The sequence below is a fragment of the Cnephaeus nilssonii genome (genome assembly GCF_951640355.1).
Source record: "Cnephaeus nilssonii genome assembly, chromosome: 6".
Taxonomy (NCBI): Eukaryota; Metazoa; Chordata; class Mammalia; order Chiroptera; family Vespertilionidae; genus Cnephaeus; species Cnephaeus nilssonii.
In genome coordinates this window covers 102,804,977-102,822,651 of record NC_137077.1, presented here as the reverse complement: position 1 = coordinate 102,822,651, position 17,675 = coordinate 102,804,977, and the positions used below count along the sequence as shown (strand labels likewise).

General features: G+C 42.3%; 1 protein-coding gene across 2 annotated transcripts in view; it reads left to right on the top strand.

Annotated features, from left to right (window-relative positions):
• Window positions 1-17,675, top strand: part of XPO4 (exportin 4) — a 147,018-nt gene that overhangs the window by 57,869 nt on the left and 71,474 nt on the right. For both annotated transcript variants that reach the window (XM_079775656.1, XM_079775657.1), the window contains one exon: window positions 13,360-13,472. In XM_079775656.1, the coding sequence (XP_079631782.1) occupies window positions 13,360-13,472 (113 nt within the window). The remainder of the gene's footprint in view (window positions 1-13,359; window positions 13,473-17,675) is intronic.

Genomic DNA, 17,675 nt, shown 5'->3' with positions numbered 1-17,675 from the left:
ACACCCACTGGGGCCAGCGAAAGGGCCTGATGGAAGGGTGGGGGCGCTGGCCAACCTCCCACAGCCCTTTCCCCCCCACAGTGGGCCCCGCCCCCGATCAGCCCGCAGCCCCTTCCCCCAGCCAACCCCACTCCCAAGGGGTCCCAAGCGAACCACCCCAATTGGCCCATGGCCCCTTCCCCCATTCAGCTCCGCCCCCAATCAGTCCCCCCACTCTGATCAGGGGCAGGGTCGGCTGGCCAACCACCCATGGCCACTTCCCTGGCCTCTAACTCCTGATCGGTCCCCCCACCCATTTTGGGGGTGGGGCCGGCCCACTGCCCACAGCCCCTCCCCATGACCACCCCGCCCCCAATCGGCTCCCACCCCACCTCTCACCCCAGCCGGCCAGGCCCTGATGGGACCCAATCGGATGGGCTGGCCCGTCAACCTCCCGCCGTCTCTTCCTCTCGACAGGCCTGACCCTGATCCACTTGGGGCCAGCTGGCGGGACCCCACCCGTACACAAATTCATGCACTGGGCCTCTAGTCAACAATAAAAAAATGTATTAAAGAAATTTTGAGATCTGTGGTTCTTATAGAATGTCTTACAAAACTATTATAGTTTTCAAAATCAAGAAATGAAATGTCAATAAAATATTGGATCTGCAGTCCAGATTTAAGTTTTGTCAGTTGTGTCATTAATATCCTTTATAGCTATTTTTAGTACATTTTATTTAGTTTTCCTAAGTCATCTTTGATGTATAAGTTTCTCAGCTTTTCTTTATCTTTCATGAATATGACAAATTTAAAGAGTACAAGTCAGTTATTTAACAAATGCCCCTCTGTTGAGGTTATGTGATGTTTCCTTGTGATTAGATTCAGATTGCTCACTTTTTGTAGGACTCTACCACAGTTATGACATTGTGTCCTTTTATTACTTTTTGTTAGGTTGTTCTGTTGAGGGAGTGTTCATGTTGATCTCTTGGTTAAGGAGATGTCTGCCAAGTTTTCCTCCCCCCAAACCCATGGCAACTACTGATCTCTATACTGTTTCCATAGTTCTGTCTTTTCCTAAATGTTATTTAGTTGGAATCAGATAGTATATAGTCTTTCAGATTGCCTTTTTTTCACTTGGTAATATGCACTTAAAGTTTGTCCATCTCTCTTCAGGGCTTTTCACCACTGAATAATATTCCATTGTTTGGATGATAGTTTACTTACCCACTCACCTGCAAAAGGACATTTTAAAAAAATGTATAATTTTAAATTTTATTTCAGAGAGGAAGGAAGAGGGAGAGATTGAAACATCAATGATGAGAGAGAGAATCATTGATCGGTTGCCTCCTGCACTGGGGATGGAGCTTGCAACCCTGGCATTTGCCCTGACTGGGAATCGAACCTTGACCTTCTGGTTCATAGGACAACACTCAACCACTGAGCCACGCCCCCTGGGCAGGGAAGGACATCTTGATTGCTTCTAAATTTTGGCCATTATGGAAAACCATCCTTGTGAAGGTTTTTATGTGGACATAAATTTCCCCCCACTTTTGGTCAATGAACACCAAGGAGCGCAGTTGCTGGTAAGAGCATATTTAGTTTTATAGTAAAACAAAAAATTTTTCTAAGTGGCTCCATTGTTTTGGTTATCCAATACCAACAATGGATAGAGTTTTGTTGCTCTACTTCCTCACTGGCATTTGGTGGTGTCAGTATTCTGTATTTTGGTCATTCTAATAGTTGTGTAGTGTTATCTTATTTTAATTTGCATTTTCCTTATATGGTGAGGAGCATCTTTTCATGTGCTTATTTACATCTGTGTACTAGTATCTTCTTTTTATCTTCTTTGGTGAAGTGTCTGTTAAGGTCTTTGGCCCCTTTTTAAATCAGGCTGTTTGTTTTCTTATTATTGAATTTTAAGAGTTCTTTTTATATTTTGAATAAGTCTTTTATTAGAAATATTAGAGGCTCGATGCACAAAATTCCTGCCCGGGGTGGTGGTGGGGGGATTAGGCCTGACTGCAATCTGGGACCCCTCGCTCTTGACTGCCCGCCTGCTTGCTCCTGACCGTTTGGCTCGCCGCTCTTTATCGCCCGCCTCCTTGCTCCTCAGCGCTGCCGTAGAGGTGGGACAGGCTCCCACCACCACCACTACCACTGCGCTCACCAGCAGTGAGCCCGGCTTCTGGCTGAGCAACATTCCCGCTGTGCGAGCACACTGACCACCAGGGGGCAGCTCCTGCATTGAGCGTCTGCCCCTGGTGGTCAGTGTGCGTCATAGTGACTGGTCGTTCTGGTCATTCTGCCATAATGGTCACTGGGCTTTTATTATATACTAGGGGCCCAGTGTGCGAAATTGCACGAGACCCAGGACCCAGAGTCCTGTGTCTCGGCAGGACCCAGAAAGAGTCCCGACACCATCGCTGTGAGAGGTGGGACCCAGAAAGAGTCCTGCTGCCCCAGCGGGACCGAGATACCAACCCACACCTCCGGTCAAGTCCCCACCCACCCACGTGTGTCTCGCGGAGCACGCAACCCCGCCTACCCCGCACACGCAGCCTCCTGCTGAGTGGTTGTTATGCCGTCATGGTGGGACAACCACAGACTTTTTATATAATAGATACTAGAGGCCCGGTGCATGAAATTTGTGCACTCAGGGAGTGTGTGGGGGGTCCCTCAGCCCGGCCTGCACCCTCTCGCAGTGTGGGAGCCCCTGGTGGTCAGTGCACGTCATAGTGACCAGTTGTTCCGCCATTTAGTCGATTTGTAGGATGTGAGCCTGCGGTGGGCACAGAGGTGGGTCTCGGCCCATCCTCCGCCCCGCCATGGCCCCTCGTCCCCTGTCTGCCGGCAGCCCCGCTCCTGCCACTGCCGCTCCCATGTGCTGACAGCACCAGCCCACTCACACCCCCTGATGGTGTGGAGCGATTGGGGCCGGTGCCAGCAGTGGGTGCGAGTGGGGTGGCGCTGGCTGTGGGTGCAAGTGGCGGCTCCAGCGCCAGCAGCAGATGTGAACGACGGGCGGGACCGCGGCGCGCGGGAGCAGAGAATTTTCAGTAACCACCAGAGGCTTGCCCCGATGACAGTGACCGGGGCCCCGCCTTGTTCTTGCGCCCCCACTCATCTGCTCCAGCACCCCGTCGCGGTCAATGCCCGCCATGTTCCCTGCTCTGCTGCTGACGCCCACCATGTTATGCGTGCGCTCCCTGATGGTCAGCACACATCATAGCGACTGGTTGTTCGGTTGTACCGTTGTTCCGCCGTTGGGTCTTTTGGCAGATTAGGGTTTTATATAGAGAGATTTTCTGCAGATATTTTCTTCTTACGTTGTCTTTCACAGTGCAAAAGTTTTTAATTTTAACCAAGTTCAGATTATCAGTTCTTTCATGGATCACACCTTTTGTATTATATATTAAAGTCATTGCCAAACCTTACACCACCTAGTTTTTCCCTTATATTATCTTCTAGGAATGTAAGTTTTGTATTTAGGCCTGTGATCCATTTTGAGTTCATATTTGTGAATGGTATAATGTCTGTGTCTAGATCAGCGGTCACCAACCAGTGGTCCATGGACACTGGTGATCCGGGAGGTCTGAAAGGTTGGCGACCACTGGTTTAAGGAAACGTTTGGAGCAGCAGTCGCCAACCGGTGGTCTGCGAGGTCCGAAAGGTTGGCGACTGCTAGTCTAGATAATATTTTTTTACATGTGGATGTCCAGTAGTTCCAGCACCGTTTGTTGAAAAGACTGTTATTTCACCCTGGCTGTCGTGGCTCAGGGGTTAGAGCGGCTCCCCACACATCAAAGAGTTTTGGGTTCTATTCATGGTCAAGGGCACATACCTGGGTTGCAGGTTCGATCCCTGGCCCATTTGGGGCGAGTGTTTGAGGCAACCAATCTATGTGTCTGTCTCACATCAATGGTCCTCTTTCTGTTTTTTTTCCCTGCGCCTCCCCCTCCCTTCCACTCTCTAAATCAGTGTCATGGAACATACTGACATAACTTGGTGTGGGATTGTGGGGTACATTAAGAGGTAAACCAAAGAATTTATATACTGACCTGGGGGTGGGGTTGGGGGTTGGGAGGAGGGGGGTAAAAGGGGAGGAAATTGGAGATATATGTAATACTATCAACAATAAAAATTTTAAAAATACTTAAATTTTTAAAAAGCAGCATTTAAAAAGCAATGGAAAAAATATCTTGGGTGAGGATTAACAAATAAACAAAGACAGTTATTTCTACACTAGTGGCCTGGTGCACAAAATTCGTGCACATTAAAAGGATATTAATTAGGGGAAATATTTTAATATTGCTATTTGCCCTTCTCTAAAATAGAAGTGTCAGAGATGAAAGAAAATTAGTAAAATGTATATGAACATACTCCTCCTGTAAGAGTATAGGGCGCACCATGGGACCCAGAGTCAAGTCCCCACCTTCCCTCGTGTGCCTCAAAATTGCACGAGACCCAGACCCAGCCTGTCCCACCCTTGTCAAGCCCCACCAGGCAGGGTGCACAGCCTCAGGTCCCCTGGTCTGGGGCGTGGCCGGGGGCGTGGCCTGAGGTCGCCATAGACCTGGCTGGGGTGGGGGGGGGGCGCCTTGAGGTCCCCCGTCAAGCCCTGCTGGTTGGGGGATGTGGCCTGAGATCCCCTGTCAAGCCCCACCGGGTGGGGGCATGGCTTGAGGTCCCCTGTCAAGACCTACCAGGCGGGGGGCGCGGCCTCAGGTCCCTTGGCCCAGTGCTGGGGAAGGGGGCACGGCCTGTGGTCCCCAGGCTTGGCACCAGGGCAGAGGGTGCGTCCTGATGTCCCCCTTCAAGCCCTGCCAGGCAGGGGGCGTGGCCTGAGGTCCCCTGTCAAACCCTGCCAGATGGGGGGCGTGGCCTGAGGTCCCCCATCAAGCGCTGCTGGGCTGAGGGCACAGCCTGAGGTCCCCCAGCCTGGCACCAGGGTGGGGGGCGCGGCCTGAGGTCCCCTCTCAAGCCCCATGGGGGCGGGGGGGGGGTCACAGCCCCAGGGCCCTGCTGATTGCTCATTAAGGCTTGTTAAGGGAGCTCAGGCTCCGATGTGGGTGCAGTCATCTTGTGTTACGGAAACCCCTGCCTCTGCTGTGGGTGCCGCCATCTTTGTGGTGGAGTGACGGTCAATTTGTATATTCCGTCTTTATTATATAGGATTATATTATCTTTCTCTTTTGTCAAATATCCTTTGAGTATGTTTATGTGGGTCTGTTTCTGGACTTTCTCTTCTGTTTCACTTCAACTATTTGTTCTTTCACCAACAATGCATTGTTTTGATTACTATAGTTTTAAAATAAATTGGATTGTATCAGTCTTCAACTTTGTTCTTGTCCTTAAGGTCACAAAGATTTAATCCTGTATTTTCATCTAGAGTTTTATACTTTTAGCCCTTACATTAGTTCTATCATCCATTTTAAGTTTATTTTTGTGTGTGGTATAAAGTAAAGAATCAACTTAACACGAGTGACCTGAGTGTAAATGTAATGGTATATTTCTGGCTTCTGAATCCTGTTCCATTGGTCTGAATTCATGCCAGTGCCACACTGTCTTGATTACTGTAGCTTTGTAATAAGTTTTGAAATCAGGAAGCATGAGTCCTCCAACTTTTTTTTTTTTTTTTGAGATTATTTTGTCTTCTCTGTGTTCTTTGCATTTCCATATGAAATTAAGGATCAGCATATTACTTCTGCAAAAAAGGCAGCTGGTATTGTGCATAGGGCTTGTGTTGAGGCATCGATCCGTTTGGGAGTGTTGTCATGTTGACAATGCCAGGTTTTCCCATCCATCAGCATGGGGTCTTTCCATTTAATAGATCTTTATTTTTTTTCAACATTGCTTTATAGTTGTCGTTTTTTAATAGTTTTTATTTATTTCAGGGAGGAATGGAGAGGGAGAGAGAGATAGAAACATCAATGATGAGAGAGAATCATTGGCTGCCTCTGTGGATTGAGCCCACAACCCGGCCATGTGCCCCGACTGGAATTGAACCGTGACCTTCTGGTTCAGAGGTTGACGCTCAACCACTGAGCCACACCAGCTGAGCCACTATAGTTTTTAGGGTAAAAGTTTTGGACTTCTTTTGTTGAATGTATTCCTGAGTATTTTATACTTTTTTAGTTTAATTTTAAGTAGAATTAACTTGTGTTATTTTCATATTATTCTTTACTCATGTATAGAAATAAGAATTATTTAATGTTGATCTTGTACTATGTAACCTTGCTAAACTTTTTAGCTCAAATACTTTTAGTGGATTTAAAAAGTTTTCTATATACATGATATCATCTGTGAACTCTTTTTTAAAAGGATTATCATATGTAGGTTTTATATATGTAGAAGGTGATTGAAAGTATCCTCCCCTTTAGGCTTGGGTGTGGTATAAAAATCTATAGCTTCTGGGATTTGGTGGATGTTAAAATCATCCTGGCTCAGTGATCTAATACCTCAGCCATTGTGGCCTGTCTTACTCTCTCAAATGAGACTGAGATTAAATCCACCTGTTTTTATTCTGTTTTAGGTCACTGCTGTCCAAAGAGTGTCCTTGTTCTATGACTGACCTCTGTCATCCATCATCCACATTTAAAAATGGGCTCCGAGAGCCTGAGTGGTCTGATCTCTGCCTCCCTCTTGAAGCTCTCTTCCATGTTCTCCTAGTTAGAACTGCACTCAAAGGCCTGTCTCCTTCTTCCCTGGTGCCTTCCCACATGGAATGTCTCTGCCTGGATCCCTTTACCCTTCTTTGCCTAGTCACCTCCTAATTGAGCCCCAGTTGTGTACCAGGTCAGGTTTCTTGTGCTGTGGCTTCTCATATGTGTTACATTTGCTTTACTTCTACTTGCCTCACATCTCAGGTGTAAATTTTCATTTCTTAGCTGACTTGAATAATATGTTGACTCACTGGTTTGGGAGCTCACAAAAGCACAGGTCATGCTTTGTTCACTGTATTGTTAGCACCTTGCATAGTGTCTAGGACATAGTAATAGATGCTTAACAATATTATCTGTTATTTAATTAGTGAGGTGAGGTGTTTCAGAAATATTATCTCAGTTCTTGGATATCTGTTTATACTGCTAATATTCTTTAGCTAGTGGTTCATCTGGTGTCCATAAATGCTTAGGGGTTTTGGCAATGCTAATTGTAAATGACAATATCGTTTTGTAATAAGAATGTTTGGCAGGTATGTTTGGTATGTTGGCTTCAGTGACTCTTCTATTTTTAGTTGGGTTACACTGTCTTTTATTGGTATTCTATTTTTGTGGATCTGATTTGATTTTGATAAAAAAATATTTTTTTAACTCAATCTCGTGGGGAAAGCTAACTGGATCATAAAATAGTAGTGGGATATAGACGTCTTCACCTAAACTAGGATTTCCAGTAAAGTCAGCATTACTATTTGGAGGTAAGGTTTGGGTAAACATCCCGGTGAGGTCAGGTCTCCTTTATTTCAAAGGACTTCTGGTTACTTGCAATAAGCGTATGTGTAAGACAGGCTCATGGCTTTTGTGTTATGCCAGAAGAGAAATAGCAATTTTTGTTGTTAAGAAAAAATACTATGCTTCTGAAACTTTGTTTTTACTAATGAAGTAGCATAAAAAGAATATGGGAGGACGGAGAAATTATTTATTACTTTGGTAAAAAGTCCGTTGTTGTTACAAGCCTGTATTGTGAAGTAAGAATAGGCAGTGGAAAATTTCAGACTTCATATTTGCTCAAGGACAGTTTGTAGATTTTTATATGACTCATTTAATTGTCTTTTTACTGTTCGTCACCAGTACAAATGACACCCTAACTGAATGTGTTAGTAAATGAACAAGAACCCATTGCATATGTAAGAACACATATATTTCCAAAGATGGCTTTCCCCCCCTCTTGCTAAGAGGCATATACTTGTGATAATACGGTTTGTTTTCCGAGACAGAAGACTTAGTATGACATTTCTAATGACAGTCAGTAGCAGTATGCTATTAAGCTCTGTCCTGGCTCTCAGCCTGGTTGTGTTTGTCTCAGGTCATGTAGCTATAGAGCATTTTATGTGTCTTTGACTTCTAAGAAGATGGTGAGTTTTCCTAAATGGAAAATTTTAGAGGTAGATAGGATTGTTGTGGCTTGGATTTGATACAGTGAAAGAAAATCATCGTATTATAACTCCTTATTCTTGAATTCGGTGAAAACATGGGAAGGTGAAGCAAGATTAGATGTTGATGAAAAAATTTTTAAAATACATAAGATTATTAAAATGCTGAAAATAGCTCTGTATTGCTGTCTTACTAGTGGAATTTTATTTATTTGGTTACAAATGAATTATTCTGATATAACATGTAAATTATCTGAGTTCATTGTTCATTTTAGAAAAATGTGCAAGAAAATCCTTGATTTAAAAATCTGATTTAAATTTTGGTAAATGATAGCTATTTAATAGTATGAATCTGTTGTGACTCATATCTGTCCTAAAATCTGACAAGCGTATAATATGTATAATAAACGATTAATTTACCAAATAATCACTTAATTTAGACTTCTCTTTCACTGATGACATTTTAAAAAAATATATTTTTATTGATTTCAGAGAGAGAGATGGAAACATCAATGATGAGAGAGAATCGTTGATCGGCTGCCTCCTGTCCGCCTCACATTGGGGATCGAGCCTGAAATCAGGGCATGTGCCACATTGGGAATCGAACTGTGACCTCCTGATTCATAGGTCCATGCTCAGCCACTGAGCCACGTCAGCCAGGCTCAGTGGTGACATCCTACCTAATAAAATGGTAATATGTAAATTACCATCACTCCGCTACGCCCACTATTGGGCCAGAGGGAGGCGCAGGGGGTGGGACTTGGGGTGGCTGGGGCAGCCGATTGGGCCGGCAGGACGCTGAGCTCGCATCGCCAGTGGCGGCGTGAGCTCAGCGTCTGTGCCATGGCTGTGCTACGGAACAGAAGGGGCCTCTGGGGCAGCGAGCCCACGTCCCGCTGCACGGACCATCAAAAGCGGGGGAGCTGGGTGCCTGTCTGCTCTGGCACCAGGCCTTTTGGAAGCCTCCGCCGAGCCGGAGGCTTCTGAAAGGCCTGGTGCACCAGTGGACAGGCACCCAGCTCCACCACGATCAAAAGCAAAAGCGTGTAGGGACCCTACACGTGCATGATTCAATCATGCACTGGGCCTCTAGTATTTAGATAAAAAAGATAAAGCCATATAATGTCCAGATATTATGACATGTCAAAGTAGTACTATAAACTAAAACTTTTGAAAGATTTGAAAAGGAAACTATTTTATTTAAAACTGTTGTTTTTAAAAGAAACTATTGCTTTATTCACACTTTAAATCATTGAAAACATATTTTCTTAAGAATAGAAGCACTAGCTTTTGGTTTTCGGCTCAGAGGAGGCTTAGGTGCAACTTTCTTCAGTCCCATATCTGGGTTCATCCGACACCAGCTGCCTCCACCATGCTGCTGAAGTTCGACTCCAAGGAGATCAATATATACTTGAGGTGCACTGGTGGGGAAGTCAGTGCCACATCTGCCCTCACACCCAACATCAGCCCCTGGATCTATCTCCAAAAAATGTTGGTGATGACATCGCCAAAGCAACCAGTGATTGGAAGGGTCTGGGGATTACAGTGAAACTGACTATTCAGAACAGACAGGGATTGAGGTAGTACTTGTGTCTCCGTCTGATCATCAGAGCCCTCAGAGAGAACCACAAAGAGACAGAAAGAAGTGAAAAAACATTAAACACAGTGAAAATATCACTTCTGATGATATTGTCAACATTGCCCAACCAATGCAGCACTGATCTTTAGCTAGAGATCCTGGGGACTGCAATGGAGTGCCCAGCTAGTTAAAAACTACAAAGGAAATTATTTCTATTAAGGATCATTTGACAACCACCCCCCCCCCCCAAAAAAAAAAAAAAAGTCCTAGATTTCTGCATTTTAGTGGTAGTCTTTTTGTTTTATTTTTTTAATTTTTTAAAAAAATTTCTTTATTGATTAAGGTATCACATATCTGTCCTCATCCCCCCATTCCCATCCCAAACCCCTCCCCACGCATGCCCCCACCCCCCTGTTGTCCGTGACCACTGGTTAGGCTCATATGCATGCATGCAAACAAGTCCTTTGGTTGATCTCTCCCCCTTATCCCCACCCTCCCCTACCTTCCCTCTGAGGTCTGACAGTCTGATCTATGCTTCCTTGTCTCCGGGTCTGTTCTTGTTCATCAGTCTATGTTGCTCATCATTTCCCCTAGATGAGTGAGATCATGTGATACTAGAAATACACTTATAAGAACCGAAAATGAGACAAGCAATAATGGTTATGCTGAGAGGCAAATGAATCAGTCTGTAGTGAGTTTCTTTCTGGGCCAACAGTTCTTTTGAGTCTCAATTTCAATGTCAAACAGTTCCTTATGTGTACATGTCAGCAATGACATTTCAGTTCTGGATGGTGGACAAATGGTGGTAATGCAGGTCCGACCCTCTCTGGTTTGGTCCTGGGCAACCTGTAGTGACGCACAGCTGCTGACTGCTAGTATGGCAAGGCGTAGTCAGTGTCTTCCATCTCTGGACTGCTTCTTTTCTGTCTTCATGGCTGGAGCAGTCCTGTCAATTCCTCTCTGTTGCAGGAATCCACATGGTCTCGGAGTTGTTTTCTGAAAATATACAAACATATTCTCGACCAAAAGTTAATAAAGGAACTTTTCTATAAATTTGACTTGGGATCCTATTTCATTTTTTGCCCAAACGATTTTCCTTTGGCTTGTATTTTAATACTATTCTACATTAAGAATCACCTGGGGGAGGAGTGGTATTATTCTAATTCTTTGGCTGTCTTTAAGTATTCTGTTCACATTGTGATATACTTTGAAATAGTTTTATAATTGAAAAGTAATACCAGAATATTCATAGTAATCTTTCAGGTAACACGGAAGAGTCCTCTTAGTCTCCTGTTCAGAGGCAACTTCAACAGTTTCCCTGCACAATCTGCTAACTAAAACACATTTCTTGTTGGAATTGTATTGTTCTTAAAATTTTTGTTCCATTCATTATAATACTGTTCTTTCTTGTGTTTTCATGTTTAAGTTTTTATTAAAATGCTTTTGGGGAGAATTATTTGCTTTTTAGTACAGAGATATTATTTGTAATTAAGTTATGTTGGGTGTATCTTATACAAACTAGAATCTGTGTATTTTTATTTATTTATTTATAAAAATATTTTTTATTCATTTCAGAGAGGAAGGGGGAGGGAGAGATAGATAGAAGCACCAAGGATGAGAGAGGATAATTGACTGGCTGCCTCCTACACACCCCCTACTGGGGATGGAGCCCACAACCCGGGCATATGCCCTTGACCAGAATCAAACTGGGACCCTTTGCAGGCTGATGCTCTATCGATTGAGCCAGACTAGCTAGGGCTGTGCATTTTTATTATGAGAACATGGTATTTTTTTAAAAATATATTTTATTGATTTTTTACAGAGAGGAAGGGAGAGAGATAGAGAATTAGAAACATCCATCAACTGCCTCCTGCATACCCCCTACTGGGGATGTGCCTGCAACCAAGGTACATGCCCTTGACCGGAATCGAACCTGGGACCTTTCAGTCCGCAGGCTGACACTCTATCCACTGAGCCAAACCGGTTTCAGCGAGAACATGGTATTTTTAATGGAAGTGCTCATAATAGGGTTGGGTGGTGGTTCTTCAAAGAAAATCAGCATGACTCTTTGTGAGTGAGGTGCCTTACAAATGAGCTTTCTTGATGGAAGACAGACTTTGTGTCAGAGAAAACCCCTTCCAGTTCTGAGCTGGAAAACAAAACCTCATGTAGAAAGATCTTGTATTCAATCAGGGTGTTACATTATGAGTGAAGATCATATTGTGAACAGCCTTAGGTGTCTAGTGAGAACATGAGATCATTTTAGAAAAGATTAGCACACTGAAAACAAAACCAGCATTTTTAAAAAAATAGATATTTTTATTGATTTCAGAGAGTAAGGGAGAGGGAGAGGGAGAGAGATAGAAACATTAATGATGAGAATCATTGATTGGCTGCCTCCTGCACGCCCCCTACTGGGGATCGAGTCCACAACCCCGGGCATGTGCCCTTGACTGGAATTGAACCCAGGACCCTTCTGTCCGCAGGCTGACGTTCTGTCTACTGAGACAAACCAGCCTAAGGCCAAAAACAGTATTCATTGGCTATTTCTGTTCTCTTTTTAAATTCAGGCTGGCTTTATTGAGTTCCAACAGTTACCTTTTTTTGGCTTTGGATTCTCCCTACATCTCCACAAGGGGGCAGGTGAGGAACTGAGATGGACCTGGTTTGAATCTTAGTTTTATTCATCCATTGAGTGGAGTGATTTTTCAAAACCCAGCAATCTGATTCTCTTCTGAAATTACTACCAACTGTTCCCCTTCTCTTTAGACACAAAATAACATTAGAGATTTAAAAAGGGTTAAGCAGTAACCTTTAAAAAAATGGTTTCCAAAACATTGACACAGCTTTTAATGTTCTCTGTGAATGATTTGGGGTTTAATAAAACTACAGCAGTTTTGAACTTACATCTAAGTTTTACAAGCTGTAGTTTTGGATAATTGTTGTTGCAATTTTTCATGCTATGATGAGAACGTAGCCTACATGGGTGTATTTCATCTGGACATTTGATGAGCTATGGGATAGGCAGTTACTGTCTTCCCCAGTTCTGAAAGACTTCAGTTATCATGTCAGTGTCATTGAGTGAGTTATGTTCACAAACTCTTGTAAATATATTATGGTGACTTATGTATGGCAAAGAAAGTATTCTTTTAGAAGTATGTTTGATATGGAGCACCTGAATACCTACAGACTGATTTTTAGTCTGGGATTTTAAAATGAGCATTGATAGAGTTTTATGTGATACAATTATTTCTTTGTGTGGAATTGATATTTTATTACTCTGGTTTGGGAGTTTTTTTTTTTAATGCAATGTATGTTTGTTCTTGAATATATTTCTTTTGGGGGAAATGGTATTTTTCCAAGTAGACTATGTGAGATTCATATTTTGTATATTGATTTATGTCTTTTTGTATATATTTTGGCATCTGTTTTGCATTAGTGTTCTTCCTTCTGTCGCCACCGTTAAGATCTGTGGTCATCAAAGTTTCTGTATTCCTGACACTGTTATCTTACATTCCTATAGCATTCTTTTTTTTTTCAGCACTTAATGCCTTTTATTCCTAAGCTTCATGCATGAATTATGTAGCATATGTGAAGAGGCTTAAACTGTTTCCATTACATTCTTTCTGGATGGCTCCTGTTATATTTCGGGTATATTTATACTTTAGACAAAGTAAGAATGTTATTGTTGTTGATCTTGACACCAGATAACTGGGCAGACATTATATAGCCATGTTTGAATCCTCACAAAATGTGCTGTTAAAGCCAACGGAGTCCTGGCGGGAGACCCTTCTGGACAGCAGAGTCATGGAGCTTTTCTTTACAGTAAGTTGTACCTTTCCTCTCCGGTGGCAAAGGTCACAGAAGAGCCACTAAATGAGTGTCTGAGTCTGTAGTTTTTTAGGTAAAAATGTGCAGGTCGCTTTTGTCCTCTAAAGTCTTCTCTTCTAATCAGTCTTTCTGCCGAAACAGAAATTACATAGAAATGTTCTTGATATTTTATAAAAGTATATAGAATTATGAAGGGCTTATATCCTAGAACTGAAGTTCTCAATATTTTTGGTTTCAGGACTCCTTTACACTCTTAAAAGTTACTAAGGATTCAAAGAGCTTTTGTATATGTGGGTTGTAATATTAACACATTGCGGACCAGTAGTTTTATTGCTAGCTTTGCCTGGTGGCCAAATAAGTTTCTATTGAACGAGTACAAAAAACATTTTACATAAATGGTAAAAGCACGCTTTAAAATTAAATACCCATTGCATTTTGAAGTCATTACATGTTCCTACAAGCTAATATCTTTTTAAAGTATGATACTTTGTAAAACACTGTGTAATATGAAGTGAGAATTCTCGTGATCCGTTTGCAATGTGTTAATATTTACCGTATTAAAAATTCAAACTAAACTTTAAAACATAATTTATTAATTCATTTTAAAATAGCAATACCAAACCATGACATAATATTTTAATGAACAAATAAGAAAGTTTATTTAGAAATGAGAAGAGTAGCATTTTACATTTTTTGCAAATGTATCTAACGTTAGGTTTAATACAAGACAGCCAATCTCATATTTGCTTCTGTGTTCAGTTGGTTGCAGTATTACCACATATAGCCTTGGGATAGCTCCACTGTCTACATGTGTGACAGTAAGGATGGAAAAGGTAATTATTATCTGAGTACTGTAGGAAAACAGTTTTGTCCTTCGAGACAACCTGGCAGGGTCCTAGGAACCCTTAGGGAACCCTGGATTACATTTTGAGAACTCCTCTAGAGTAGTGTACTTTTTATATACGAATTATCAGTTGTGAGTGAAGTTAGGGTTGTTGTATAGAATTTATTTTAACTATATCTTTAAATGGTGCTATTTCTTATTTGCTAAATAGTAAAGAAGTAAGCAACATGTTCCATGTTTGTCCACAACCACAATATAACAGTCAGAAGCTGGGGGGGAAATGTGTGTGTGTGTGTGTGTGTGTGTGTGTGTGTGTGTGTTTGTTTTGGAGGCTGAGTGCTATTATAGCATGAGCATATTATTTAGGCAGATCTAAGGACTAGGGCAAAGACCCAAATAAAGACCAATTAAAAAGAAAATAAGAATTTTGCTTAGTTCCAACCATTAATTATAATTTCTTGCCTTTTCATGTTTTAAAAATATTATGTACTAGTGTTACAACTATGTCCCCTTTTTTGGTTGAACTATTTAAAATATTGTATATATTTAAGAACCTCTAGAACGAGGTTACTCATCCATGGGTGTATAAATTAAGGCGTTTTCTGTGAAAGGTTCAGACTGAGCATTACCTTTACTTTTTTCTTTAAAGCAGAAATAATAACTAAAAACAGTCACTATCAGAGATCATTGTAACTAAATTGAAAATTCTGTTGCCTTCCTCATCTGGTAGAAATTGTTTTGATATGGATCCAAGTTCAGATCTTGTGTTGCTCATTTGGCTGAAAGTAGACCCCACTCCAGTAGTTAATGAAAAGGTGGAAAACTTGCTGGTAGCCTGGAAATGGTGACTTTAAATCTGAACAGCTGTCTCCACAAACCAGACAGCTGCTCCTGTCAGCTGTGAAAGACCACATGCAGATAACTTTTGAATTTGAAAGTTAACCCCTTTTCATTTTGTTATTTTTGTTGTTGTGGTGGTGGTTTTTTTTGTTGTTGATCCTGATCCAAGGATTTTTTTTTTCTCATTGATTTTTAGAGAGAGTGGAAGGGAGGGGGAGAGACAGAGAGGGAAATATCGATGTGAGAGAGACACACCAATTGGTTGCCTCCCGTACACTCCCCAACCGGGGCTGGGGATCGAGCCTGCAACCAAAGTATGTTACCTTGACCAGAGTGAACCTGAGACCCTTCAGTCTGCGGGCTGATGCTCTAACCACTGAGAAAACGGGATAGGGCTCACTTTTTTTATTTCAACATCTTTGTGTTTGTGGCCTCTCACTTTTATTTAAGCAGTTTATAAGCCATTTACATTTTATTTGTTAGCAAAATGACAGTTGAAATCTTAAAATTTCATTCAGTTTTTGTTAAATTTATTTTCTATTATAGGATTCATTACCTAATTGAAAGCAGTTTTCCATGAGATATCACTATTTATTGAGTAGATAAACATAAATATACTATGTATGGAATCAAGACTTGAAGTATGTTGATTATCTGAATTTAGGACTACTTTAAACCTAAAGTATTTATTTGCCTCTCCGAAGTTTATAGTCTTTTCAATTTTTCTCTCTTCCATAAGGTGTTGGCAAAACCATTCTCCTTAATTCTTTCTCCTCCCTTTTTGTCAGGTTCTTTCTTATCGTTTAGGGTCTCTTCTCTCTCTGTTCTTTGCATAATCGTATTCCTATGTCAGTTCTCACTCTGCTGACTGCATGCACTTTCCGCAGGCTGCCCCTTCCCCACACGGGACCTCAGGCACCACTTCTCCACGCTGACTCTTAGTCTGTATTCAGCACAGGCCACTCCAGAGTCCAGCCTGTAATCCCAGTGCTTACTGGAGGCTTGTGTTTGGAGGGCCCACAGACATCTCAGGGTCAGCATGTTTCATAGGAATCATCACCTCACTCACTGGTTCTCTCTGTTCCTTGTCTTCATCCTTATACTGCTTCATCGTTTACTTCTCAGGATTTTCTGATAGAATTGGCTTTTCTTTATCCCTCTGCTTCTTTCCTATTTATTTGGGTGATGAATTCAGTTTTAAATGTGTAGAGTGTAATTTAGATATAGTAGAACTCCTTTATAATGCTGAAAATAGAAGAAGGTATGAACATACTATATTATGTAGGAACTAGTGGCCCGGTGCACGAAATTTGTGCATGGGGGTGTGTCCTTCAGTCTGGCCTGCACCCTCTCCAATCTGGGACCCCTTGGGGGATGTCCGACTGCTGGTTTAGGCCCGATCCCTGTGGGCCTGATCGCCCCCAACTGCCCCCCCCACTAGCCTGCTTGCCCCCAACTGCTCCCCCCACTGGCCTGCTCGCCCCCAACTGCTCCCCCTGCTGGCCTGATCACCCCCAATTGCCCCCCACTGCCAGCTGCTTGCCCAAACTGTTCCCCTCTCCCCCTTTGGCCGGCCTGCTCACCCCCAACTGGCCCCCCTGCCAGCATGATTGCCCCCAACTGCCCTCCCTTCCTGGCCTGATCGCCCCTAACCGCCTCTGCCTTGACCCCGCCACCATGGCTTTTTCCAGAAGGTCTCCCGGAAGGTCTCCCAGTCTAATTAGCATATTACCCTATTGTTAGTATAGATATTGGTTTATCATGGATTATATGTGGCTCATAGTTCAGAGAACAGTACTAGTAGGCTCTGAGGTCAGTTTCTTATTTTTATATTACTACATAGTCAATATTAGCTATTTCATTAAAGGTATTATTTCTTTTGATTTGTCACTACTAGACCAGGAACAAGCAACCATTTAGCTCTCTGGGCAGAGAAGAAACCCACTGTTGTCCCACATTGCATTGTATCCATTGATATGCATCCCAAGATATCATGTTTAATGTTAGATGCAAGGGCATGATGACAGAAAATCAGTTAGTTTTCAGACAAGAAACTTCCAAATGAGTTGTATTCAAAACTACATGACTTAGACAATATGGGCATAGGAATTTGTATAGTTTACTTTAAATTTACTATATAACACTTAAAATATAGAATATATTTTGAAAAACATTTGCATTGTTCTAGACCAGGTATTGGCTAACTTTTTTTGTAAAGGTCCTTGTGAATATCAGACTGTGCAGTCATGTGTTCTATGAGGCAGCTATTCAGCTCTGCCATTGGGATTGTCGTATAGAAGTAGCTGTAGACAACACCCAAACAGACACGTGTGGCAGTGTTCAAGTAAAACTGTTATGAACTTCTGTAAAAATGTGGATTTTTATAATTTTTACATTTCTTGAAATGTTCTTTGATTATTCCCCCTCCTCCCCCATATAAAATGTGAAAACCACAGCCATACAAAATGGGCGGGAAGCTGGACTAGGCTTGCAGGCCATGGTTTGCCGTCCAC